This window comes from Mixophyes fleayi, chromosome 9, assembly GCF_038048845.1.
Source record: "Mixophyes fleayi isolate aMixFle1 chromosome 9, aMixFle1.hap1, whole genome shotgun sequence".
NCBI lineage: Eukaryota > Metazoa > Chordata > Amphibia > Anura > Limnodynastidae > Mixophyes > Mixophyes fleayi.
In genome coordinates this window covers 105,050,977-105,078,962 of record NC_134410.1, presented here as the reverse complement: position 1 = coordinate 105,078,962, position 27,986 = coordinate 105,050,977, and the positions used below count along the sequence as shown (strand labels likewise).

Sequence of the window (27,986 nt, the reverse complement as noted above, 5' to 3'; positions counted from 1 at the left end):
TTTATTGGCATTAAGGAAAGGTTGCTTAAGCTATATTTATGTACACATAAAGAGACATTTTAAGGGATGTATGATCCCTTAAAATGATGTATGTGTAAATATTTTAATGGAGGAACATTATCTGTGAACCTGATCAGTACTGGAATACTGCAGAGGACATGCTAGCAGCAGCCCTGTATGTCTGTCATGTATCATGTATGTATGTCACATATGTATGTCATGTATCAGGTATTTATTTGTTGCTGCCAAACATAATTTGTTTCAATAAATAATGTGGATACCAGCAGAAAAATGACTTGTTGGTTTTGTAGTTGGTTTTGTACGAGTAATGATGCCCCTTCCCAGGCAGCCAATTGATACCATCGGCATAGGTGGTGTGCGCCCCCAAGTGGTACAGTCCGTTCAGGTTGGCATGGTGGCAGCTGGTATACCACCAGCCACCCTTGTACAGGAGTTTGCATAGGTGTCATTGTCTTGGTCCTTTGTAGAGAACTTCGTATTGTTCAAGTCTGACATGGAATCCCCTATAAAACAACACAAACCATAGGAGATATGGGATACTTTTCTCAAACCACCAGCAAAGGGTTAAAGGAGGCATTGCACCCTCAGATGACTTTAATTATTGACTCGCATGCACCCCCTTGCGACTTTTACTAACTTTTACTTTATTGTTCTGACTTCCTTGTGTTTATCAGCAGTGTCTTTATTTTTATGACCCTTGACATGACACCCTGGATACAGTTGCACACAGCGAGCCCACGTTACGTTCTTGCGGTCAGTGACAGAAAGAATATAGTGTCTGAATATAGGCATGATGGCACAAACGAAGGAGAAATGGTTTAGCCTCTATATTTTGTGGCTTTTTTACAGTTGGCGTATTTGCGCTCCTAACAAGCGTAGGAAAAGACGCACATAAAATGCAATTAAATTCAGACGCCTCCACATCTGTTATTTTTCCATGTCAAAGTCTGATGGGAATCGTAGTTTCTTGCAGTAGTCCTAATGGAAGTGTCAAACAATGCAAACAGATGGCCGCAACTTGATATAATATGTCTGCAACGCTAATGATTTAAATACTATCAGCTGGAGGGGTCAATACACGATCAGCCAATCAGAAACCGCTAGATATCACTGTAACGGTTGGCTTCAGGTATAGTTGTATTATTACAACTTTCTTTATGTCACATAATGCAGATATTCTCCTATAGCAGTTTATAGAAATTCGCCAAACCGTATCTCACCTGCGTCGCCCTCCTTGTATTCTCCAAGTAATAACTGGTATTTCTCGGTCTCATCCATGATTTTGAAGTGCGCGTACTTGGCAAACGTCTTTTTGTTTTCAAAGTCTTGTAGATCAATGCGCAGTTCCCACGTGCCTTTATGGGCAAGAAAAAGCTAGATTAAAAAATAGCGTGAGAGCTCCCCACGTACTTTAGAGATCCTATCAAGAATATGAAACCTTGGCTTCATTTTTAGTAGCAATCCCTACCCTGGCGGGCCATGGATGTGACTGAAAGGACCCAGATATTCTTTTAACGTTGTGAGAATTGAGACGTTGAGGTGTCAGTGAGATTGTTACATGGAGCAGAACCCATTGATAAGGAGAGTTTGTTTTAGTATGTAGACCTATCTCTTATTACCTGATGAAGTTATTTTATGGATATTATCGTTCCCCAGCCAAAATTCATTCATACGGCTTCCAAACCCTCTCTTGTAAGCGTCCCAGTCACGGAAGAAATCCACCGACCCGTCCCAGCGCCGCTGGAAGACATACAGGAAGGAGAGAAGAGATATTTATAGACCACCTGCTCAGTGTGCTAGGTATTGGTGTAGTGATCTGATTACGTGAAGGCACACTCTACAACAATTTTGTATCCCCACATAAGAAATAAGTACCGTTTAATTAATGTCTAAAGGAACATGGCCTGTTGTTTAGGTAGGCCGAGGTGCTTGTTCCCTGTCTGTATTTGCACAGTGCAAACACTAGAAGGTGCAAAAATGGTCTTGGGGCTCCGGTCTTCAGGTCCTCTCCAAAAGAGGAAGGGTTCCTTTATACCCTGATCCCAGGAGAGCAAGGCCATACCTCCCAGCATTTAGGATCACAAAATCGTGACAAAATAGACCAGCCCCCATTTTACCTAAACTACACCCACAAATGCGCATATTTGGATAAAGCTCCACCTACTTTTGGTTACGCCCCATCCCTTTTGCAGCTCACGAATCGGGATGTACCACCAATATCGGGACTGTTGGGAGGTATACGTTTACCCAGGGGTTGGCTGAAAATTTTCTCCTCCTGGAAACCTATTGGCCACACCGATCCGGCTAGACTTAGGGAGAAGAACTCATTAGGTACAGACCCGCAGCCCAATGATTTCTTGAAGAATAGCATGAAAAATAGGAAATGTACACACTTAAAGTTAATATTAAATAAACAAGTACATCCACAGAGAGTCTGCAGTTGAAATAGAGGGGGGTAAATGTATCAAGCTGCGAGTTTCCAGCGGGTTTGAAAAGTGGAGATGTTGCCTATATCAACCAATCAGATCTTGGCTGTCTTCTTGTAGAATGTACTAAATAAATGATGACTAGAATCTGATTGTTTGCAATAGGCAACATCTCCACTTAGCAAAACTCGCAGTTTGGTAAGTGTGTTAGGGAATTTAGACTGTAAGCTCCAATGGGATAGGGACTGATGTGAGTGAGTTCTCTGTACAGCGCTGCGGAATTAGTGGCGCTATATAAATAACTGATGATGATACAAAGACTTGATGAATCAAACCCTATGTTCTTGCCCTTCCAAAAGGCCAGGGCACCTGTTACTCCCGTTCTGATGATAACATTCTATGAAAAGTAAATGTCATCTGTAAATTCTGTCTGTCCAAATTCCCAGGACTTACAATCCATCCTCCATCGTCAGTGTCCATATCACACAGGACCTTCATGGACTGGCTGCCATCCGGGTATATGGTGTACCAGTCACTCAGCGCTGCCCCTTGGTTCTGCAGCTCCTTACAGCTCCTTGCAGCTGACAGATAAAGACCAATAAAATAATTTCAACTCCAAGAGAAACATCTAACACACGTGACCGCTGAGAGTTTATAATTATTTTGGTATTGATTAGTTGCATTGACTATTTTAGTGAGTTTAGACAATGATTACTGGGGAAATTGTGTCTGGAAAGGGTGTGTGGTTTACAGGACGGCATAATAGCACCATAACTCCCGCCCATCCCTAACAGTCCCAGTTTTTGGTGCCCAAATTACATTTTGCAACGTTTCACGAGGTCAGCAGTCATTCATTGTTTATGTGAATAATCTGCTGCGTATATTCAGCACAGCTGTTATGTATTTATTTGAAGATACAGTTTAAGTAAACTATAGCTCATCACCCTCTCCCAACATTTCTGATTGATATTTTAGGACATGCCCCTAACACAATGCACCCTAAATAGCAGTATCGGGGATAAATGTATCAAGCTGCGAGTTATCTGTGGGTTTGAAAAAGTGATGTAGCATCAGATTCAAATTATAGCTAGAATCTGGTTGCTATAGGCAACATCTCCACTTTTTAAACCCGCTCGCAGCTCGGTGCATTTACCCTCCGGCCGCAGACTCTCTGTGGATATACTGTATATATTATTGATAAGATTCACCTCACTCACCATATAATGACTCTGTCCTGCAACTTTCTCCTTTCTCTCCTATGGGATAGAAACACAAATCTATTAGATTGAATTCCAAATAACACAATGTCCGTGATACAATATGTAGGTACAGTATTAGTATTTGCCATTGGTTTTTACGTGGTTTAAATTTGTTGCATCTAGTATACGTATCCTTAAGTGTCATAAGGTACGTCTGCTCAATATAACTGAGAATAAGGTAAAAATAATCTACAAAACTAGTCTGACGGGGGATTTTTAAAACATTTAAATGCATAAGAAGTGGCTTAGCATAAACCTATTGTTAATGCATAAATAAATACTCTAGGGGGTATTTAGTAAATATGAACACAGGGGGTAATTGATAAACACTTCCCTGGGGTACATGTTAGTGTTTTATCTCAGTGGTGGAAATAAGTGTCAGTGGTTGCTGATTGATGTGAAGTTTAACTTTCTCACATTCACAGTGGAGGCCGCCATTTTTGTGGGCAAAATCAATGTTCAACCTATCAGTTCACTGGGAACGAGTCAGGTAGTTGAGGTCTGTGGCACAAAGTTTCCACCAGAGTATTGCTTTGCCAGCCAGCCCAGGAAGCCTCTGCACGGGCGTGACGCAGCATTGCTGGCTCACACATGCACAGTGGAACTGGAACTTGTCTTCCAGTTCAGCTTTCTTAAAAAAAAAAAAAAGTAAGTTAACTTATAAATAATTCCCTTGGACTCCAGTGGGTGGGGGATGTATTTAAATAATTAAAGCACCTTTTTCCCACAATTTCCCCTGCTGAGATGGCAATATCAATAAGAGGACGGTGGTGTTAGTTGTGCCAGTGCTGTCCATAGTAAATAGGTTTCCTAATGCTTTTGCGCCATCAGAAATTCATCAAAATTCTTTGCAGTGTGGTCTACTATTGACATTATTGGGAGAACTTTAGACTTTCCATTGATGAAGAATACAAGTCTCTTTGTGGCTGTCTGATAATTACAGCCTACACAAGCTGAAAGATCTTTGTAAAGGGCTTTAATGTTTTGTACCCAGAAGTAGGGGTTGGATGGCAGACTATAGCCTGGGGGACAAGCACAGCACTGTCCCATAAGTTTGAGGACCATCCTTAAAGGGTGGTTTTCGGTACAATATTTATTTATCAATACAAAAAGAGTGTTTTTAGTGTTGCTTAACGCAGCAATACTTTATTATTATAAATAATAAATTTTGAATAATAAAAATAAATTATGCAACAAAAAACAAACCTCACTTCATATTGCATTTTATTTTATATGTTCTTTCTCCCTACAGCACTTTTTTTTTTAACATACCTGGCTGATTATAATGGGATTTATTAAAATGCAAAAAGCCAGTTTACTTTAAAACCGAATGTTTTTGTCAGCAAAATGGCTTGTTTTTGTTTTGCCCTGTATACTATTAGAGGTATTCATTGTTTTATCGTTAACCTAGACCAAATAATATTAGGGGTGGTACTGGGAGGAGGAGCAGAGCACTAGGGGGTATCGGCAACTTTGCAGGAGAAATTTAAAGCAGCTATGGCTTGCAAAGGTAAGTTTGTCTTTACAAGTAGTCATTGCCGTTTTAAATTTCCCCTGCAAAGACGCCGATTTCCGTTGACTTGTAGAAATCGGAGCTTCATACATTTACCCCCATGTGTCAATCTGACATCCTGGCCCAGAGCTGGATTAAGGCTCTGGTGGGTCCGGAGCACTTTAGATAGGAGGTCCCTATGATGAAACATGGCTATCATTTTAGACAAATACACAAGCAATACTGTGTGCACGCAGTTCTGCCTTCATGAACAGTACACTGTGAAGCGGGACATACCTCCCAACTGTCCTTGTAGTCAAATCAAATCCTGACTAAGCGACAGTCACCCAAATCTGGGACTGTCCCACCAGATTCAGGACAGTTGGCAGATTATCCTGCTCTCTCCTACCTGTTCTTGTCACTTTCACCACTTCTGGATGCTGATTTCTTTAGCTCATTTGCTGATTTTCTGGATCCTGGAATGTTGGATGCCTTATTTGGGAAAAAAATGGGTATGCAAAATTAAGAAAATTCCAACCAGTCCTGGGGGTAAATGTATCAAGCTGAGAGTTTCTCGGCGGGTTTAAAAAACCTGTCACGGCCTCAAGCGATAGCAGGTCTTTACAAAGCGAATCCTAGGGTCTGCACAGTTTAGCGCTACACCAACAGGGCGCGGAGTCTAACGAGCAGACGGTGTTCGCCAGGAACTGCCGCAAGGCAGTATGGTCTTAGCTGCGCCTTGCTCGCAGGTCGCGGCCCCTGCTAGAGTACTGCGCGAGGCCCTCTTGGGAAGTTTGGAACCCAGCAGGTATTAGATTAGAATGTCAGCCTTGCAGACGAGTAGTAGCAGGTACGTGAGTAGAGTGTCAGCTTTGCAGACTAGTAGAATAGATGGTTGGTACCTGAATGGAGTGTCAGCTTTGCAGATGAGTAGCAGGTACGTGAGTAGAGTGTCAGCTTTGCAGACTAGTAGAATAGATGGTTGGTATCTGAACGGAGTGTCAGCTTTGCAGACGAGTATAGTAGCAGGTACGTGAGTAGAGTGTCAGCTTTGCAGACTAGTAGAATAGATGGTTGGTACCTGAACGGAGTGTCAGCTTTGCAGATGAGTAGCAGGTACGTGAATAGAGTGTCAGTTTTGCAGACTAGTAGAATAGATGGTTGGTATCTGAACGGAGTGTCAGCTTTGCAGACGAGTATAGTAGCAGGTACGTGAGTAGAGTGTCAGCTTTGCAGACTAGTAGAATAGATGGTTGGTACCTGAACGGAGTGTCAGCTTTGCAGACGAGTAGCAGGTACGTGAGTAGAGTGTCAGCTTTGCAGACTAGTGGAATAGATGGTTGGTACCTGAACGGAGTGTCAGCTTTGCAGACGAGTATAGTAGCAGGTACGTGAGTAGAGTGTCAGCTTTGCAGACTATTAGAATAGATGGTTGGTACCTGAATGGAGTGTCAGCTTTACAGACGAGTAGCAGGTACGTGAGTAGAGTGTCAGCTTTGCAGACTAGTGGAATAGATGGTTGGTACCTGAACGGAGTGTCAGCTTTGCAGACGAGTATAGTAGCCAGGTCTAAGGTACCCAAAAGCCAACTGAGGAACAGGCACTGAGGGTTTGGAGGAAGTGCCTTTTGTATTTGGTGCCAGGATTGCCTGGCCAATAGGAGGACAGGCATAGATTCCAAGATGGCGGCGCCCGGGACGGAGCGGACCGCCGGAGGCAGGTAAGTTTGCCGGGGGTCGGGTGAGCTGCCGGATACCCCAGCGGGTGACAGTACCCCCCCCCTTTAAAGACGGGCACCGCACGTCTACTGCAGGGTTGAGTAGGAAACTTTTTATGAAATTTGTCCACCGAGCGAGGAGCGTGAACATCGGAGGCTCGAACCCAGGAGCGTTCCTCAGGACCGAAGCCCTTCCAGTCCACCAGGTATTTTAGACCGCCTTTACAATACTTGGAGTCTAGAATTTGTTTAAGTTCGAACTCCTCCTCCTGATGTGCAGTAGGGATGATTGAAGAGGACATTGAAGAGAATCGATTGATCTTCAGTGGTTTCAACAGAGAGACATGAAAAGAATTACACAATACGGAGAGAAGTTGGAAGGCGTAATCTGAAGCAAACTGGATTAATGACTTGAGAAATGGTATATGGACCAATAAACCGCGGAGCCAGCTTCATACAAGGAACTCTGAGGCGTATATTTTTGGTGGAGAGCCACACCCGATCTCCAACTTTGAAGACAGGGAGTACCCGACGTCTCTTATCAGCAGCCAATTTGTATCGTGTAGAGGACTTTTTGAGACAAGATCTTACTTGAGTCCAAATAGAGAGAAAGTTGCGGTAAAGTAGGTCTGCAGCAGGCACCTGGGTGGGTGGGAGAGGTGTGAATTTAGGGAGAGAAGGGTGATGCCCATAAACCACCAGAAAGGGAGACTTGGAGGTGGACTCATGGAAGGCATTGTTGTGAGAGAATTCAGCCCATGGTAAGAGATCTACCCAGTTGTCCTGGTTAGCAGAGGAGAACATTCTGAGATAAGTCTCTAAATCCTGGTTCACTCGTTCAGTCTGCCCGTTAGATTATGGGTGGCAAGCTGACGATAGATTCAACTTGATTCCAAATAGTTTGCAGAGAGACCTCCAGAATCTGGAAACAAACTGAACGCCTCGGTCTGATACTATTTCGAGAGGACAGCCGTGCAGACGGAATATCTCCTTGACAAAGTGATAAGCTAGGATGGGTGAGGAGGGCAGACCAGGAAGTGGGATGAAGTGGGCCATTTTGGAGAAGCGATCGACCACGAACCAAATGACTGTACAATTCTTGCTAGATGGAAGATCGGTTATGAAGTCCTTACTGATATGGGTCCAGGGTACCTGAGGAAGTGGCAGAGGTAAAAGTTGACCGGCAGGACGTTGATGAGAAGATTTACTTCGTGTACAGGAACTACAGGAAGAGACAAAGTCCTTGATATCAGAGTTTAGACTGGGCCACCATTAATTCTTGGACACTAATTCTGTGGTCTTGCGGATGCCTGAGTGACCAGAGAAAATGGTAGAATGGAAGTGTTTCAAGAACTTATGGCGGAGTCTAGGAGGTACAAAGGTTTTCCCAGCAGGAGGAACAGAGGATTTGAGCTGCGTAGAAGACACCAGACATTTAGGGTCCAGGATAGGATAAGATGGGTCATCTTCAGAAAGTACATGCGCAGGAAACGCACGGGAGAGAGCGTCAGCCCTTTTATTCCTACTCCCAGGCTTGAAGGTAATCCGGAGCTCAAAGCGGGAAAAGAACAAGGACCAGTGTGCCTGTCTGGGGTTTAAGCATTGTGCAGTTTGGAGGTATAGAAGATTTTTATGGTCGGTGAAGATTGTAACCAGGTGTCTTGTCCCTTCAAGAAGATTCCGCCATTCCGTCAGGGCCACTTTGATTGCGAACAACTCCTTATCCCCTATGGCGTAATTCTTCTCCGCTGGAAGGAATTTTCTTGAATAGAAGACACAAGGGTGGAATTGACCTTGGGGAGATTTTTGCGAGAGTACTGCTCCAATGCCCACGTTAGATGCATCGACCTCTAGAAAAAATGGAAAAAAGGAGTTGGGTTGCCTGAGAATAGGTGCTGAAGCAAAAGCCCTTTTAAGGAAGTCGAAAGCTTCTACCGTGGTCGATGGCCAGGATTTAGGGTTGGAACCCTTCCAGGTAAGAGCCACAATGGGTGCTACAATGGTGGAATAGCCAAGGATGAAACGCCTGTAATAATTGGTGAAGTCAAGGAATCGCTGGATAGGTTTCAAGCCCAATGGAAGGGGCCACTCCAAGATTGCCTTCACCTTGTCCGGGTCCATTTGTAGTTTAGAACCGGATACGATGTAACCCAAGAATGGTATCTGGTCGAGTTCGAAGGAGCACTTCTCCAGTTTACAGAACAAATGGTTTTGACGTAGCCTGGAAAGGACTTCTGCCACGTGGAGACGATGAGATGTGAGGTTAGAAGAGAATATTAGAATATCGTCTAAGTATACAACGACACAAACATAGAGCAGATCTCTGAATATTTCATTAACAAAACTTTGGAATACAGCAGGTGCGTTGCAAAGACCAAATGGCATTACTAGATATTCGTAATGACCATCACGTGTATTAAATATTGATCCGATCGAAGAGCTCAGTGATGAGTGGGATGGGATAATGGTTCTTTAGCAGGTAAGCAGGAGGCAGGTAAGTTTGCCGGGGGTCGGGTGAGCTGCCCGATACCCCGGCGGGTGACAAAACCATTCAGATTCCAGCTATCATTCATTTAGTACATTCTACAAAATGACAGCTAGAATCTAATTGGTTGCTATAGGCAACATCTCCACTTTTAACCCGCTCGGTTTGATACATTTACCCCCGGTGTTAAATCGATTTACATGTCACACACACACATTGTATTAACATGCCACACACACACATTGTATTAACATGCCACAAACACATTGTATTAACATGTCACACACACACATTGTATTAACATGCCAGAAACACATTGTATTAACGTGTCACACACACACTCACACACATTGTATTAACATGTCACACACACACACACACACACACATTGTATTAACATGTCACACACACTATGTTGACATACCTCTCACTCACCTAAAATAGCCTTTTTTTCTGTCTGGCCCAGTGAGCATATCTGATCTTCTTCTGCTCTTGAATTGAGCTCTGTGGACTGTGTCAGTTCTCTGATGGGAGAACTGACTGCCTGAGCTGTCTTCAGCAATGCCTGCAAGAGACACTTACCTGAGGCAGTAACTCACTAAGACTTAAGACTGTATCTTGCAGGCATTGCTGTAGTCAGCTCAGGCAGTGATGGGCAGGAGGCAGTCCTAAAGGAGGAAGCGCCTCTGACTACCAATGACAACATGTAAGTCATGTAAGCGCAAGTAAGTCATGAACTGGGGACACAAGTCCTGCAGCACAGTGACAAATTACATTGGAACGGTATTGTGGCTCCGCCCCTTGTCAGGTGGGGCGGGGCTATTAGGCATTGGGGCCCACCAGGAATTTCCTTGGTCCCCCGCTGGGCCAGTCTGACTCTGCCCGCAACTGATCAGGAGGCACATCACGGTATATCACAGAGAATTAAATCTGCCCCATACGCAGAGGTTTTAGTCAAATAAGTTTTTCATTGATTTGTTTGCTGAATACGAATATAGACATTGAAGAGGGGTCAGCATGCATAATGCCATCAGCACATACTTGAAATTGTAGTGTCACAACAAAGTGCACTACAAGTGGTGCACACATTGATAAATTAATAATGTTGCTATTTCATATTTAATTAGTTGTTGCAAGTGTACCCTGTGCATGCTGGCGCCTGACAGTGTGTCCCGATAAGCACACTGCCCCCCTGGATAGTATCAGAACAGATATTAGTCTCCATCCTGTCACATTATGTTCAATCTGAGAGAGAGAGAATTTAATATCTCTGTGCATAGAGGTTTAGGCCGCAAGAAGATGGCCGACCATCCTACATCACTCAGGACAAAGTAAACTGACAAGTGAGTTTCAGTACTTACCAGTGACTATACCTCTCTTTATTAGTTTAGACCAAAATAAAATAGCCGCTGCTCTACACCTATGTATGTATGATGCACTCCACTGTAGGATAAATAGATGGTATAATCGAAAAGGGAGAGTTAATGCCCCTGTGCTTTGATTGTCAGACCACAAGAAAATGGCCACCGCTCTCCAGCTCTGTTTGAATCCTGCACTCGACTGTATGTGTCTGTTACTGTGTCCGGGAGACTTCATGACTGTTCATAGGGATTGGAGATGCTGCTGGTCAGTACTTGTTTATTTTTATTTATAGATATGTAGTATTACTGTTGGGGTAATATGAGTGGGCAGCCTGTAATTTAGTCATGTATGTGAGGTCTGAACACATTTATATATCATACCCTTGTACCCCTATTATATTCCCCTATACTCCTAATAAATATGTCCTGTACCCCTAATGTATCCCACCCCTTGCTATATTGTCCTGTACCCCATCTAAATATATTCTGTACTCCTAATGTATCCCTTTCTACATACCCCTATACCCCTATATATGTCTCCCGACTGTCCCGATTTTGGCGGGACAACCCGATTTGCAGACTGCAAAAGGGGTGGGGTTTAGCATGAAAGTGAGTGGAACTTTATGGAAATATGTCATTTGCTGCCGGAGATTGGGTGCACCACTTATTACATTGCATATAGGGCAGCACGGGGCCAGGGTGACATGAGCAGTCCCAACCCCATCCACTTCACCAATGAAGCGGGCAGGATTTGGGAGGTTGCCCTACTCTCCCGGGAGTCTGGGTGAGCTCTCAAAAATTGTGGAGTCTCCCGGACATCCTGGGATAATAGGCAAATATGGATTTCACTTTATTTGTGTATTTAGGGCAGCACAGTGGCCTAGTGGTTAGCACTTCTGCCTCACAGCACTGGGGTCATGAGTTCGATTCCCGACCATGGCCTTATCTATGTGGAGTTTGAATTTTCTCCCTGTGATTCCTTGGGTTTCCTTCGGGTGCTTCGGTTACCTCCCACACTCCAAAAACATACTAGTAGGTTAATTGGCTGCTATCAAATTGACCCTAGTCTGTCTGTGTATGTTAGGGAATTTAGACAGTAAGCTCCAATGGGGCAGGGACTGATGTGAATAAGTAGAGCGCTGTGGAATCAGTGGCGCTATATAAATAAATGGTGATGATGATGATGATGATTGCACGCTGTGTTTACCTTCAGTGTAGTAAAATCGGGATTGCAGTTTTAACCTTGTGGTATAAAAGAATGCACTTTGATGTGCATTTTGCTCTTTAGTAAGTTGCATGGTTTTCAAACTGCATATCATAACCCCAAGAACCATGCGGTTTGCCCTTTAGTGAATCCCACCTGGGTATTAACAAATAGACAAAGTAGTATAAAGACCCTGCACATAATCTTACAATCTTTATTTTAATACTTTAATATTAATTTGTGCCAGTGATTACATGTCCAGCCAAATTGAATAGGAAAAAGTGCCTAATAGGGCTTTATGAATCAGTCACACTGCAATGGTGAATTGGGGGTCAGAAGATTGTCTAAGTATAGAAAGTGAAGTCTACAGAGGGGTAATAAATGGATGGAATAGCACATACTTGCCAACTTTATGTTGGCCACGTCCGGAAGTTCCTGGAGGGCAGGAGGGGTGTATGGGCGGAGGGGACGTGGCTTTACGAATTTCGTCAATTTGTCTTACCCCCAGTGATGTAATGCCTGTTTTGGGACTTTCTACAGTGGTATAAAGACCCAAAACAGGTATTACATCACTGGGGGCGGGGCCAAAATTATGCGAATCGCAAAGCCCTGTCCCCTCCACCAATACATGTCGGCTCTGATCTGGATGCGTGAGAATTCGGGAGTCTCCCGAACATTCCAGGAGAGTTGGCATGTATGGATTAGCGTAGGAAGCTAACAAGATAGTTCAGGAATTTGTTAAGCTTGTCTAAAGAGATGGGAGATAGGGATTTCCACAGAGTGGGTGCAGCATGAAAGCATCCTGTAATCGTGAATGGGTGAAAGCAGTGAGTGTGTATTAGAGGCACAGATCTTTGGCAAAGGGGGTCGAGTTAGGTGATATTTTGAGACAAGGGAAGAGATAGAAGCTGGTACAGTGTTGTTTATGGCATAGTATGTGAGAAGTATTTTATGTTGAATTTGGTCAGTTACAGGCAGCCAAGTATGCAGAGCGGAGCAACAGTATAAGAATGTTTTGCAAGGAAAATTAGTGTAACCACTACATTCATAATAAGAAGATAATTGTTACTGTCAATGTGGGAGATTATGAGTTCATGAATAAAGGTTTTGCAGTGTCTTGTGTGAAATAAATGAGCTATTCTGGAGATGTTTGTTACTTGTACATGAGAGGGTTAGGATGAAGCAGAGCCGTAACTAGACATTTTAGTTCCCTGGGCAAAGCAGAACACTGGCCCCACCAATGTACCTTTATGGGAGTAGATGCTGCCTCATAGCAGTTTTACATAGCCGGTATCTCCTGCCTGCTGGTGTCTTATGCTCCACTGCTGCTTGGCCAGATCCTGGAATATTGGGGTTCTGTTTGTAGAAGAGAAAGTTATTACGCACCTTCTATAAAGATGAGCAGTAAAAGAGGAATCTAGGTGTCTCTCCCCACAACCAGACAGACATTAAATCAGTAGCCTTTTCTGTTTAAAAACACCCAAACTCCTTCTACCCAATATTTTCCAGAATTTAATTAATAGCATTTACAGTTGATGTCTATTTCCCTCCATATACCTCGACATAAAATGAATAGCACCAACGTTTAATAATTAGGCCTTCTTCCCCCTAACCAGCCCGACGTTAATTTAATCCCATTCCCATTTAATCAACAGACATATTCCACCTAAACCAGCCCCAACATTCATTTAGTAACATTTCCATTTAAATAATAGACCCGTTTCACCTCTCACCAACCCCTACCATTAAATTTATAGCATCCCCATTTAATAACCCATATTATTCATCACCAAACCCAAATTAAGTTAATAACCTCCATATTTAACAACCAGACCCTCACCACCCTGAAATTAAATTATTAACATTTCCTTTTAATACAAAGGCCAATTTCCCCCACCAGTCCAACAATCAAATTATGGCTTACAAATTTCCCCTCAATTAATAGTATATATTATTGCATCTTAATGTTTTACTGATTTTTTTTATCTATTACTTATGTTTTCATAGTATATATCACATTTATGTACACCAAAGAAATTTCCCCCTTCCATCCAATCCCTGCTGCCTGAATCTCAGTCTATTCTCTGCAGAATCCCCACCTATTCTCTATGGACTCCCTTCTCTCAAGACAACACACCCCCTCCCCCCCCATCCCCCCCCCCCATTTACTCCAGACACCCTCTTCTACAGCTGTCCATCCTGTTCTCTCCAGAGCCCTCCCTCTTTCTCTCTAGTCCACCCCCCCTCCTGTTCTCTGCAGACCTCCCTCCTGTTCTCACCAGAGCCCTCACCCCTTGTCTCCAGCCCTCTCATCTCACCAGCCCCTCTAATCATTTCTTTACCGGAGCTTCTCTTCTTCTTTCTATATGTTTTTCCTATTTCCTCTTGATCCTCTTTCTTCTTCCTTCTGTGCCGGCTCCTAGTCTCCTGTGTTCTGACACCGTCCTGGCGCTATTATTTGCATGTTAGAACGTTGCAGGAACAGGAAACTGGCACCCTCCTCTTTGCGCTGGCTCTTTTTAATCACAGTGGAGTCCCGCGTTGCTGCCACTACAGGAATATACTGCTGCTTCATTGGTGGGGATTTGGTATGTAACGGGCAGTCAGGTGTTGCGCCCCCACTTGGCCTTGCACCATAACCTGCACCGTCTGTCTCACTTCATTCAGAAAACACTCTGTTCCATTTCATATCTGTATGCTACCTGTTTCTCATTTCAACATATGGAATTTTCTTTTTGTTTGTTTCAATGTCACAATAAAAATATTTTGGTGGAAAAAAAAATATATTTTTTTTAATGTTGTTGTGTTTTGTGTAGTTGTTCTTGTTGTTATTTACAATTTATAGTTAATAGGGGAACATTGTGTATGTTTTATTCATGAAATGCAAATGTGTAATAATGAGACATATTTGATACTGAAGAATAAGTTAAAGGGAAAAATCTTAGCATGGTCTAGTGTAGGTTAATGAGGTTAATGCAATGAAAGGGTTAATATTAGTAAATTGTCAGGAGTCTGCAGTGTTTTATGACTAATAAAGGTAATTAAAGAAATGATCACAGTTGCATTCTGATGTGAATTAATAGTAAATACGCATGTAGTAAAAAAAAGTACAATTGCAAAATAAAAATAATAAAATAAATCCCGCGTATGCACAACCGTGCTTACAGCTGAATTACAAACTATAACTTGTTTACTGCTATTTTCATATCAGAACATATCTGTGGAAATGTGGCTTTGAATAGTTACGTGCAAGTTGCTTTCCGATTTGAATCGGGCCTAAAATCTTCATATTTAGTCATTGAACATGAGCAATGTATTGAGGCCATCTTTCCATGTGTGACCAGGTGACATCCTCAGGCTTCCGCCAATGTGGACCAATGTGTGAATGCTTCATAAATAATACTAGAAACGTTCCTGTGTAATTTTGAACAAATTGAGACCAAGCTCGATGTGATTAATATGTTGGAAACATTAATTACTTTCTTTATCACATTATATTTTATATTAACTGAAATAAATATATTAAACTTATTTAATGTTGTTATTTGCCAAGATAAAGACAAAATCTTATGTGATTTTGGACAAAATCTCTTATGGTTTTTGATCGAACTTTCACATCTATAAAGGAGTATATTCAGAAATTGAGACGGCCAATTGATGATCTTATCTTTATTTGGACAGGGAACATGCTGGATTTGGAGAGGGTTTTTTCCCATTAAAAAAATAATAACTTTAATGTAATTTTTACACACTGTTAATAATACTTTTATCATCTTATAATTTCTTTTCATCAAATCCCATGAGTGTCATGTAATCTTTTACACCTTTAGCGACATGGATGCAAATACAAACCTGGATGCACAAAGTAGCCACAGGAATGGTTTATATCAATCCCAAAGTGTCAGCTTTTCAGGATTATAAAGAATTGTACGCTTGATAGGGATTATTATAAGGAATTCCTTGTCCTTATAGAGAGAGTCAGGGAAAAGAGAAGGATATGATTTATAGTGGCTCTTTATACAGATTAAGAAATGTTAGTACTCACATACATTGAGTTTCATCTCTGTTTATAATACTATTAGAACTATCTATGAATAGTTTTATGAACCCGAAAGGTACATTAAGATTATGTGATTTCCATTAATGGACGGCTTTGCTTACAAAGAGAATGTCTTTTTAATAATTACTCTAAGTGAATTTTCTGTTACATTTCTTCCTCTTTTCATTGAAAAATATGGTATTGTTTTGTAGCATATTGTAATAAATATAGTTTTATAATTTATAGAATAGTTAGAGCAAAAGGCACAGACAAAATGCAAATTGCTCATATTTTATTTTCATTCACCTAGTGCTGCCCCACAAACACAGCCCTACATCTATTCAGCAACGTCTAACATATACATTATGATAACTTAATGATAGTGAAAATTTTTACTTTATTAGGCAATTATTCCGTATCTATAAGCAAAAATAAAGATTGCAGCTAACCTGTAATTTTCTCTACGTACATTAATTAGGAATTATCTTTTATATGTGGACAAGAATAAAGTTTATAGTTTACTTGTAATGTTCTTTGTATGTCTGTGTGTTCAGCAGTTTTCTATTTTCAATAACTGTAGGGTGTAAACTATTTTTTTTTTGCTTTTCCAATATTGTAACAGTGTGGGTTCACATGGCATAAAACAGGCTTAAATGTGCTGGGCATATGGTAGAGTAAGTAAACATATGTTCTTGAACTAGAGGCACTAGGTCTATTGCTGGAAATGCCAACTGATACCTATTTTTCTTACAATAAGGTCCCAGCTACAAGTTAGGTGACATGAGTTGGGTTTCCGGGCTGATGAGCTGACAGTTAAACCATGGCTGGTGGCAGTGAGTTCCATGTTATTTGACATCACTTGTATCCTAGCAACGCTGATGTTTATTTTCACCAGTCCGTGTGGCAGTTGGAAGTCAGTCAGGCAAGTTGCATGATCTGGTGAAATGTCTTCAAAATCGGAGAAAAATATTTGTTTTGAGGAAGAGGAGTTTGAGATTTATAAGAGGAGAAAGAGAAGGAAGGTTTTAAGGAAGAGAAGGATTTCTGATAGCTCAGAAGAATATGGGTCCATCAAGAAGAAGGGTAGAAAGAGGTCTTCAGCAGAGTCACATACTAAAGGTTTCGGAAAGAGTCTACATGTTGTAGAGGAATGTATAATTATCGAAAGTTCAGACGATGGTGGTTCCATGGTTATGGCAAACCGAAAGAGAAGGATATCTGCAGGGTCCAAAGGGAAGATTCATAAGAGTCTACATGCTGAAGAAGGATGTATAATTATCGAAAGTTCAGACGATGGTGGTTCCATGGTTATGGCAAACCGAAAGAGAAGGATGTTTGCAGGGTCCGAAGAGAAGATTCATAAGAGTCTACATGCTGAAGAAGGATGTATAATTATCGAAAGTTCAGACGATGGTGGTTCCATGGTTATGGCAAACCGAAAGAGAAGGATGTTTGCAGGGTCCGAAGAGAAGATTCATAAGAAAGAAGAAGAGATGCATAAGGGGAGAAAGAAACAGATTTCTGAGGAGGAAGAAAGTGTCAGCTTAGAGGGTTACTTTTATCAAATTGATTCCATCAAGACTGGAGATAGAAAGAGACAGAAAACAGCTGGGGAGGCCATTGGTGTGGAGAGGAGATATAGTAGACAGAAAGGCGAGTGTAGTAAAGACCAGGAAATAGCAGGTATGGTAGCATTGATATATAAGACACGAAAAGCAGTAGAATTGTAATGTAAACCTATTACAACGAAAAGAAAAAGCGGTAGTTAATCTCATGCGAAACACTAGGGATTTTTATAAAATATCATTAATCTTTATTGTTATGTATTAAAAACAATTAATTGTAAGAATATTGGATGTTAAAATAATAGTAAGAAAAATGTGAAGAATAAAAAGAAGACACTAAAATACAGTATAACAAATGCAATATATAATCTGTTACTGTGTATCATTTAATCAATTAATCTCTATTATTTTCGCATTCTACTTATTATTCAATTGTCCAGAGCTTTTGAGATTGTCTATCAGATCTACAATAATGTCAGTATAGGAAAAATGTTACAGATCAACAGATTAGCAACGTGATGGTTTTCAGATTTTAATGATAAATTAACTTTAAGAAAATGCTATCCAATTATTTCACGGTTACACTAAAACATTGAGAATATCTTAGCCAGCAATGCAATAGGTTATTTCTAAACTTGGATATATTGTATAGTGTTATAGCAGTTGTGTAGAAAAGTTATTATATCTGTATAGCAAGCAGCATCTATTATATCTAGTTTGCAATTAATTAATATCAGTACAGCGTCATGTTGTAACTTATACTGGCTGCAACTTAATATGTTTATTCCCTCACTTATAGTCATTTGTCAGTCATCTGTATAGCCTTACTATAAAACTCTTAGGGGCATATTCAATTCCGATCCGATCCGCGGTAACGCGCGTTACCGTGGAAAATGCGCAGTACTGCCGGTAATACGGTACCGCAATAACGCGGATTTTCGTATCGGAATTGAATATGCCCCTTAGTGCTTATTAGCAGTATTGGTCCTTCAAATGGGGTTTTTAGATGTTAGTTCATACAGTATCCAAATTCATATGTTGCCTATATTTTACTGCAACCAGAATAAGTTACCTTATAAGGCAATAAGTAGTTCAGGAAATGCTGCCTAGTTGTACCTCAGGTTTGCTGGAGAAATGTTAATCAGCGACATAGTTTCTATTTAAGGAGTCAAGTATGTTCCATAATATTGTAACAATCATATTACAAAGTAATTGTATAGATATAATAAACAACAGAATTTTCTCAATCATGTTTTTTTTTTATGAATTAACCCCAGTTTGAATCCCAGTTTGAGTCGTATTGGTATCCCCTTTATCTGCTTGTTTCTTCATGTATGTTGAATTAGTAATCTTTTTTCCTAGCAGACCCAGAAATTTAGATATGGGTAAGTGTAATAACGATCAAATCAGTTTGTTTGTGATCTTCTTGCTGATGGATATTTAGCTAGTGTTAATTATATCGAACAAGTCGGTAAGCGGCTTACATTTTATAGCATTTTAGATTTGATAGTTTTCTGTGTCTGTATACTTAGTTTAATATTTACTATAGTGTTGACACTTTACATTATTGGTCAAATAGCACTAAGAGGTATTAGATTATATTGTTCATTAGTTCATTCATTTAGGGGCTTAATTTTTAAAACAGTAAGCAGAGATAGAAACGCAGACATGCATTTTGCCTAGGTGCTTTTTCAAGGTTTTTCAAGTTTGTTTATTATATCCATTATCCTAAAATTATTTTGTAATATGAATATTGCAATATTATACAACATACTCAAGTCTTTAAATAGTAACTATATAAATGAATAACATTCTTCCAGCAAACCTGAGTTACAACTAGCATAACCGGGAAATAATTGGATAGCATTTTCTTAAAGTTAATTTATCATTATAATCTAACTATTATCACAGTGCTAATCTGTTGATCTGTAACATTTTTCTTATACTGATATTATTATAGATTTGGGTATTTAGTTACACTTACGAGTTTAGTTAATTGAATGATACACAGAGAGCACAGAAAAGAGTGATTACTCTAATAAATTATATGCAGTAACAGATGATGTATTACAGTTGTTATACTGCAATTTAGTCCCTTATTCTACAGATTTTTCTTACTATTAACTTAATATCCAATATACTCAAAATTAATTGTTTTTAATGCATAACAATGAAGGATATTGAGATTTTATAACCTTCCCTAGTGCATGGAATCAGAATAACCATCACTTTTTCTTCTCTTTGTAACAGATATTAACCTAGTGGTTATCAGCGGTAGCTGATAACCACTAGGTAAATATTTGGTATAATAATGTAATTATACCAAATAAGTGGGAAGGGTTATGTATCATATAAAAAAATAACCAGTGCGGCAGGAACCCCCTCCCCCTTTGTATAATAATCAAAACCTCACAACAGCACCAGCGAAAAATCAGGACAACTATGCAATTTTTGCCCTATGAAATTGGTAACTAGTCCCGGAACTGGTGGGAAATATGATAATAGGTAATAATGTTTTTTAACTTGTACCTTTATGAAAACATTTTTCTAACTTATCTGAATTAATCAATTGTGAGTAGTCACATACAAAATGTACATCATGTGTAACATTAGCTAATCAAGAATATAATCACAAATATGTGTTTAAATGGTCTTTTGCAGGATTTTCACCCTTCTTGGTGTTTCCCCTTCTTTTCAGGGTAATTTTATCAAACTGCTATTTTCTGGCTAGTTTGAAAAGTGGACATGTTGCCTATAGCAACCAGTCAGATTCTAGTTATCCTTTATTTAGTACATTCTACAAATGATAGCTAGAATCTGATTGGTTGCTATAGTCAACATCTCCCCTTTCCAAGCTATCCAGAAAATCACAACTGGATAAATATAAATATAAATATACCCTTTGGATTCCATCCTTTTGACCCAGAAGTCTCAATTACTGGGGGTCACTGGATGTCATTCTCCTATTATTATGACTGGGACCCACCATGTGTCTTTGGTAGGTAATTATTTATACCAAATCACTACACTATATGTTTTTTTAAAAAAAATTCAACTCTTTTTGCCTGCCATTCAATATGCTGACAATTACCCTGCTGCATTATGACAGCTAATGCTTCTGCTATAAGTGTCAGGAAAGCCTTGTAATTCAGTGTTTTCTACACATAGAAGCTTTTCACGTGTCAAGAGCCCCATAAGTGCAATGGGAAAGTTCAAAAAATATGTGTAAGTGATCACCAGGTTTTATTATGTACCGTGAGAGTTGGTTTCTGCCTAGATTGAGCCTAGACAGATATAAAGGATGGGGCCTCCATTCTGTGAACACTGTTGCAATATGAAGAAACCCTGAGTGGACAGGCAGACACAAACAGTACAAGGAGACAACTGAGAGGAAAACATACACATTGGACTGGGAGACACACTGGCTAAACAGGGAGACGCAGTGAGACAGGGAGACACAATGAAAGGATAGGGAGACAGATAGACCAGGAATACTCAGCACAGGGTAAATCACTGACAGGACAGGCACACACTGACAAGACTGGGAGAGAAACTGACATGACAGGGAGTTACACTGACAAGACTGGGAGACTCTAGCAGGTAGAGGAGAGATGCTGGCAGGAGAGAGAAGACACTAATGTTACTTACAAAGACAGGGAAGCATTATTATGATACACACATCTCAGAGGTGAAATCTCCATTCCTGACCCAAAAATGGCAATCAGATAAATCACCTTGGTCAACCACCCCTGCAATGTGTTCTAGTAATTACATATTATATATATAATTACTTGTAAGAAAGGGATCAAATACATTTTTAATTCCTGTTAGTGACGTCATCATCACCGCCAGATGTGGCAAGGAATCCCGCACTTTAACCGCTCTTACAGTAAAGAAACCCTCTCTATGCTGATGGCAAAACTGTCTTTCTTCCATGTACAATTGATTGTCCCTTGTTACCTGTATGGCTGTGTTTATGTTGATCTCTCTGTTGTACAAATTACAGTATGCTGATTCCACTACTGTTACAGAAATGTTTAACACTATAGAATACATGCATTTTACGTGTACAGTTATCTCTGAATGGTAAATGTTACATTGTTCAAATCATTTTCTCCCCATAAGGAGGAAGTGGTGTTCAGAAAGCTGGTCCTGGAGGTACAGCGTCTAAATACATCAAGAGGCTTTCCTTTTACCATCAGCTCGGCCAGGGCAGCTATGGGAAGGTAAGTCTTGTGACAGAGGTTGGACAACTCAAGTCAGATGACAACTGTGTGACTCACAGCTTGTAGTAGAAGAAGAATCATGAACAATTATGTCGTTACAACTGTGCTGACTGAAAGCATATTTCTGTTATTACTTCCAAAATGTCAATTAAATTCCATCTTGTTAAAGATTTGAATGATTTCTAAAAGTCTTTTCTTCTATATTATAACATGTTACTGAAACCAGTAAGACAATATAACTTAACTCTCAATAACATTGACATACACATAGGAATGTAAATATATTGAGCTACCTGGGTGGTTCTACAGGTAATAAAATAAATATCACTTGTGCATGTCTCTATCTCTAGGTCCTGCTTGCTAAGGACCCTCTAACTGGTCAGCAACTGGCAGTTAAGATCATCCAGAAGAGGAATCTGCTGTCGGAGGAAAGGGAGCTGATGTTGGTGGAGCGCAGGGTGCTGGAAGTTGCGTCTGGTAGCGCCTTCCTCGTCCATCCATATCTTGCCTTCCAGACAACGGTATTGGTGTATTTCTTGTTGAAACAAAATCATTAGTTAGGATTTTCTCTATATCTTTCCACATCTTTCACATATATAAGTTTCATCTTTTCTTGGTTAATGACGTTGATATAAGCAAGTATGCTCGTCTAACTTAGCTAAAAAAGTGTTGCTATGTTTTCCTATGTAAATATATTCTTATCTATTGTCTGTGTCCAATCAAACAGAACCATCTATTCCTGGGGCTGGAATATGCAAGTGGCGGGGACTTCCACACGTTCCTGCAGAGGACAGGCTGCTTGGACATCACCAGCGCAGCGTAAGTACCCCAAATACAAAGGAGGGGTGCTCTGAGATGGATTATAACAGTCTGAGCTGGGGTAGGAACAGTCCACCTTTGGAAAATCCCCATTTATATGTAGTGTATATCTAAATCCAATCTTTATTTGAAGCTGGGACAAAGGATGATGCCAATGATCCAATCCTGATCAATAGACTCCATTTGAGATTGTAATACTGAGCTGTGATTTCTAGTGGTGCTGCAGTGAAAATGAGGCAAAAGTAAATTTGATTGTGCTAGTCTTCAGGTAACAGCAATGGGTACCCAGGAGGATGCCCCAAATTTGGTGGGTAGGTGGACAATTTATATTAAGATGAAGTTGTCCAAACGTTGACAACTCTTTAATAACAATAAAATAGGGATCTTGCATGATGCAGTGTAGTTACACAAGGACTGGAGCATGTTCAGGATAATCTCTTTATTAAAGTGTGTTTGTCGCACCATATTTATTTGATCTTCATCTCCAGCACATCTGTAATTTCCTCAGTTTTATAGTGGGTGGGAATCAACCAATCGGTAGCCAATCACATAATACAAATGCTCACAGCATCACAGAATATCAGTGAGTGCGCTTGTTTGCTAATTTGTTAGTGATATCAAAGGGTCATGTGAAAGGGGTAGTGCTATGATGTTAGTAGGGGAATAGGGGCAAGCAGTAAGATAAAAGACTGAGGGGTATATTTACTAAACTGCGGGTTTGGAAAAGTGGTGATGTTTCCTAGAACAACCAATCAGATTCTAGCTGTCATTTTGTATAATGCACTAAATAAATGAAAGCTAGAATCTGATTGGTTGCTGTAGACAACATCACCACTTTTTCAAACCGTTTGTTAACAGAAGGAGCAGGATCCCCCAACAACAGTGTAGTGACATCATACTTTCTTCCATTTCTATTATTCTACTATTCTTTCTATTATTAACATGTTACATTAATTTTTTCTCTTTAAGGTTCTATGCAGCGGAGATCACATGTGGGGTGCAATACCTGCACTCTAAGGGTATCATCCATCGGTAATTATATTATTATTATCAATTTCATACACAATCAGGTCGAGGTCTTTTACTTACAGTGATGTCTATTTTCTAATTATCCTTCAATTTAGTATTTAAAACACTGTCATCACTAATGGGCCTATTTATTAAACTGAGAAAACCCAATCTCCGGCGAACACTTCCTATCCCTAGCAGTGCTATCGCCCTAGTTACAGAAAAGATTCTCCAGGTCTTGAGTCTATTTACCAAGGATTGAGACAGTAACAGAAAAATTTAATGAAAACATATTTTATTACTTCAGTAAAGCATGTTTCCACAATAAAAATGTTTGTATAACTATTTTTTTTTAATATGTTTGTAATATTTTTTAAAACTTTTTTTCAACAAGTGGAGCTGAAAGCCCAAGTCTGCGCTTTCAGTTCTACAGGGCATGTGTGAATCAGATAGCTGGGCACACATGGGCATAACCCTGGCCCGACTCTTTCCACTCTGGCCAGTATCACCGGGCAGGTGAATTATATGTTATTAATAAATCATGTGATAGGAGGTTTTCTATTGCTGTGAGGAGCAGAGATAAAAAAAAAAAAAACCGTTCATATTGCCTGCATTTAATAAATAGGCCCATAAGTGGCGCTGTCCTAGCGGGGCAGTTGTCTATAACATTTGACTTCTGTAATACTACTGATAAGTAAAGTATATATTTGTCATTAGGTAAAACAGTTATTTACAATTATTTCTCTTCAGAGACCTAAAGCCTGAAAACATCTTGGTGGTAGAGTCCGGTCATCTAAGAATTGCCGACTTTGGTCTTTCAATAGACAATATGTTTGGGGAGAGGACAGCCACAGAGCGCGTTGGAACTCCTGGATTTATTGCTCCAGAGGTTAGTAGTAAGGTATATTTCTACTGTTTTGTGAGGACATAATATATCATGTAAATGTATTATTAGATCTGAGAAAAACTTTAAGGAGCTGTCAATTTTATTTAACATTTAATAGGTAGAAATATTAACACATATCTTTACTAAACTTCATGTCAAAATGTACTATATATTTATATCTAAGTGATATTTGAGTAATGTTATCAGTTTTTATCAGTTCTACCAGCTCAGCCTGTGCTGACCTTACAGCTGCCATGAAGATCTAAGTCAAAGTGAATGGCACTGTGAATATATACTGATTTATAATGTAATATGTCATTTACTAAATAGATGTGGGGAATGTGGCACATACTATGGTAAATAAGCACCCACTTCCCTAACAATAAATGTTCACTCAAGTTATTGCTAGCGGAAATTAATTATTGTAGCTGCATAAATACATGAATTAAAACTTTCTATGTAATATACATTGATGACAGTAATTTATTTAATCAGTAATATTGGATGGACTTTTCACGAGGCAGCGTTGGGTCAGAAACTCCTAATCCTATTTGCTGAATAACCAGCTGTTCTGACATTCACATTATCTTCATTTTTCTAAAACACAAAGAGTGACAAAGAGTAACCGAGTGAAAGAGAGGAGATGATAATAACAAGGAATCAGTGCCATAGAGACACAGAGACATTGGATAAAGTAGACTATCTAATGATAGATTAACGTTTGGTATAATATCTCTCTCTTATGGTAGATGCTGGCAGGAGAGGAGTATAACGCCGGGGTGGATTGGTTTTCATTTGGAGTCATCATTAAGGAAATGATTACCGGAACATCTGGCTACAATCGCAGACAGCCCAAAATACCAGGGGATGTGGCTAAAGACATCATTAACAAGGTAAATAAGATTGTCTAACCCCCATGTTACAGTGTTCTGCTCTACATTACTCAAAGCTTAATTGACTTATTACAAAATGAACAGTAGAATCTTACATTAATATATGATATTTATGTGGATATTTCACACCCCATATGTTGTTCTTTACCGTACAGTTTTGGTAGTGTAGACCTGGATCACTTACACTGGCTCCACAGGAACACTTTCTTGTCAGGGTATCACACCTATTTACCATCAGTTCTGGCCTCTGGGACAAGTAGTAACCCCATGCAGCTTCATATTTAGGATGTCTGTCATCACAAACTGTATAACCCACATACACACCTCAATGCTACAATGATGACAGAAACTCTTTCTTTTTCAGCTCCTGTGTAATAATCCATCCCAGCGTTTAGGAGTCAATGGAAACATCCGCCAGCATCAGTTTTTCATGCATATAGATTGGGTCTCGCTGGAAGCCCTTAGAGTTGCTCCTCCACATGTTCCTGGCCCAGTAAGTATATGGAAAAACCTGTTTTGCTCAAAATCAATGTGTGAAAAGACAATAAGTGGTATATTTACTAAGCTGCTGGTTTGAAAAAGTGGAGACGTTGTCTATATCAACCAATCAGATTCTAGCTATCATTTATTTAGTACATTCTACAAAATGACAGCTAGAATCTGATTGATTGCTATAGGCAACATCTCCACTTTTTCAAACCCGCAGTTTAGTAAATCTAGCCCTAAGTGTTATTTACAAATCTGGATAGATCCAGGTCTCCAAAACAAATGTCCTTTTGTCATGACAAGACCTTATACCTACCCGTGTACAGAAAAGGACATGGCTTAGCATATGAGGCAACTGTGCCTCATATTTCACTATAATGCAAAAAGAGATTTCAGGAATATTGAGAGTTTAAATGAGCTTCAAGTGATTGAGACTGTATATTTAGGGGCAATCTTAGTGCTGGTGTTTGTCGCTCAGTACCCTAATGTACTATTGTAAATCAGTTTTAATTTACTCACGTTCAAAATCGGTTGAGATCAGGCGTTGCTCTTACCTTCAAGGAGATGCCTTCTTCTCCAACTAGGTGCACTTTATATGGTATATTGCACTGATTCTGCAATGGAAATTGGGAAAAAAAAATAGAAAAGAAAAATGCCCACATTAGATAGAAGTACAAATGTGATACATTAAAAGAAGACAGGTCAGATGTTCTCTAATTGAATATACACGTGAGGCCTATTGAGCAGTTTTTCAGGAAAAAAGGGAAATGTTTAATGTTTATTTTAGAAGAGAAGAAAAGGTGACAATAGGTACGAGTTTGAAATTTATTTTATGACTTTTGTACTGCCATGTAACATTATTATGTAGTATTATTATATAAGAAATACTTTATATTCTATTGCCCGGTCCATGTGCACATGTGGAAGCTCACTTATAAAAACTATATATATAATATCTAAAGAGTATTTTAAAAGATATAATTTATTTGTTGCACCCCTCCCTCTCTCCCCCCAAAAAAACAAATTACAATTTTACTTTTATACAGTATTACTTTATTGTACTGTGATACTTGATAAGAAGGCTCTCCCATTCATGTGTGCTTGTGGTTGATTTTAGCCATCAATCGCATCTTGTTCATCTCATGGCAAATTGTACTGCAAAAGCTCAAACAATTTAATTATTAAAGTAAAGCAGAACCAAACTTTGCCTTTTCATAACTCTATTTAGCTTTCATGAAGTTCTCATCATGGTTTCAATACATAAACATTTATTTCTTTTTTCCTGTAGCCAACCATTAGAACGAGCTCCGGAGTGTTTAATATTGACCACATTGAGAGTGCAGAGGCTCGAAGAACAAAAATAAGAGCAGAGGACCAGGAGCTTTTTGGAGGGTTTTCCTATATCAGCCCCAAGTGGAGGACTTTCCCATGAACACCACTTTGATGCGAGTGACATGGCCTCCCCAGCTACTGTAGCAGAGTGCCCCCGGAATAGTGATAGTAAGGTGCTGCCAATCGGAACTGCAAAACAGTGAGGAATCCCTACAAGGACAATTGGTACAAGACTTCAAGGATAATTGATACACTCCCATGTGGAGCCCTTTTGCTGATGCTCCAGTGGATACATCGCGATCAAGTAAGATCTGTCCAACACTTCACACGCGCCTGTCCAGAGGAATAAGAAGACTTTAAAGAGATTTTGGAAAAGAAGGATTGTCCGCCGGATACTGGACCCGTTACATTTTGTCGTAGTCAGCAGAATTATGATGGCCAATCTGGAGCATTGCAGTGGGAAGAAAAGTAGAAGAAGGACAGATGTGCACTGCTGCAGAAGCCAGAAGAACTGTAATGTTTAAAGTGTCAGCAGCAAGGATACTTCACACACAACTGTCGAGAGGAAGAAGAAGAAGACTTTGAAGAGAGGTCTCCCGTTGCACTGGATTTTGGAAGAAAGGATCACTAGAGACTGCTGGATACTGGATTGCAGGTGATATTCTCATCTGCACCAGATTCCTAGCATGGATACCCGTATCTGCAGGAAGCAAATTGTAAAATGTACTGGCCGATGGCAGTGGAGGAATTGGTCCCTGGAGAAGGAA

General features: G+C 39.9%; 1 protein-coding gene and 1 pseudogene across 1 annotated transcript; one reads left to right on the top strand and one right to left on the bottom strand.

Moving 5' to 3' along the window:
• Window positions 1–215: 215 nt before the first annotated feature.
• Window positions 216–7,217, bottom strand: LOC142101860 (ryncolin-1-like; annotated as a pseudogene).
• A 3,732-nt stretch (window positions 7,218–10,949) lies between these two features.
• LOC142101859 (protein kinase C delta type-like) lies at window positions 10,950–27,319 on the top strand. The gene is made up of 9 exons (XM_075186293.1): window positions 10,950–11,026; window positions 21,695–21,795; window positions 22,146–22,316; window positions 22,523–22,614; window positions 23,584–23,646; window positions 24,373–24,511; window positions 25,258–25,401; window positions 25,766–25,894; window positions 27,176–27,319. Exons 3-9 carry the CDS (start codon window positions 22,236–22,238, stop codon window positions 27,317–27,319), a joined length of 792 nt encoding a protein of 263 aa, XP_075042394.1. The 5' UTR covers window positions 10,950–11,026; window positions 21,695–21,795; window positions 22,146–22,235.
• The last annotated feature ends 667 nt before the right edge of the window (window positions 27,320–27,986 follow it).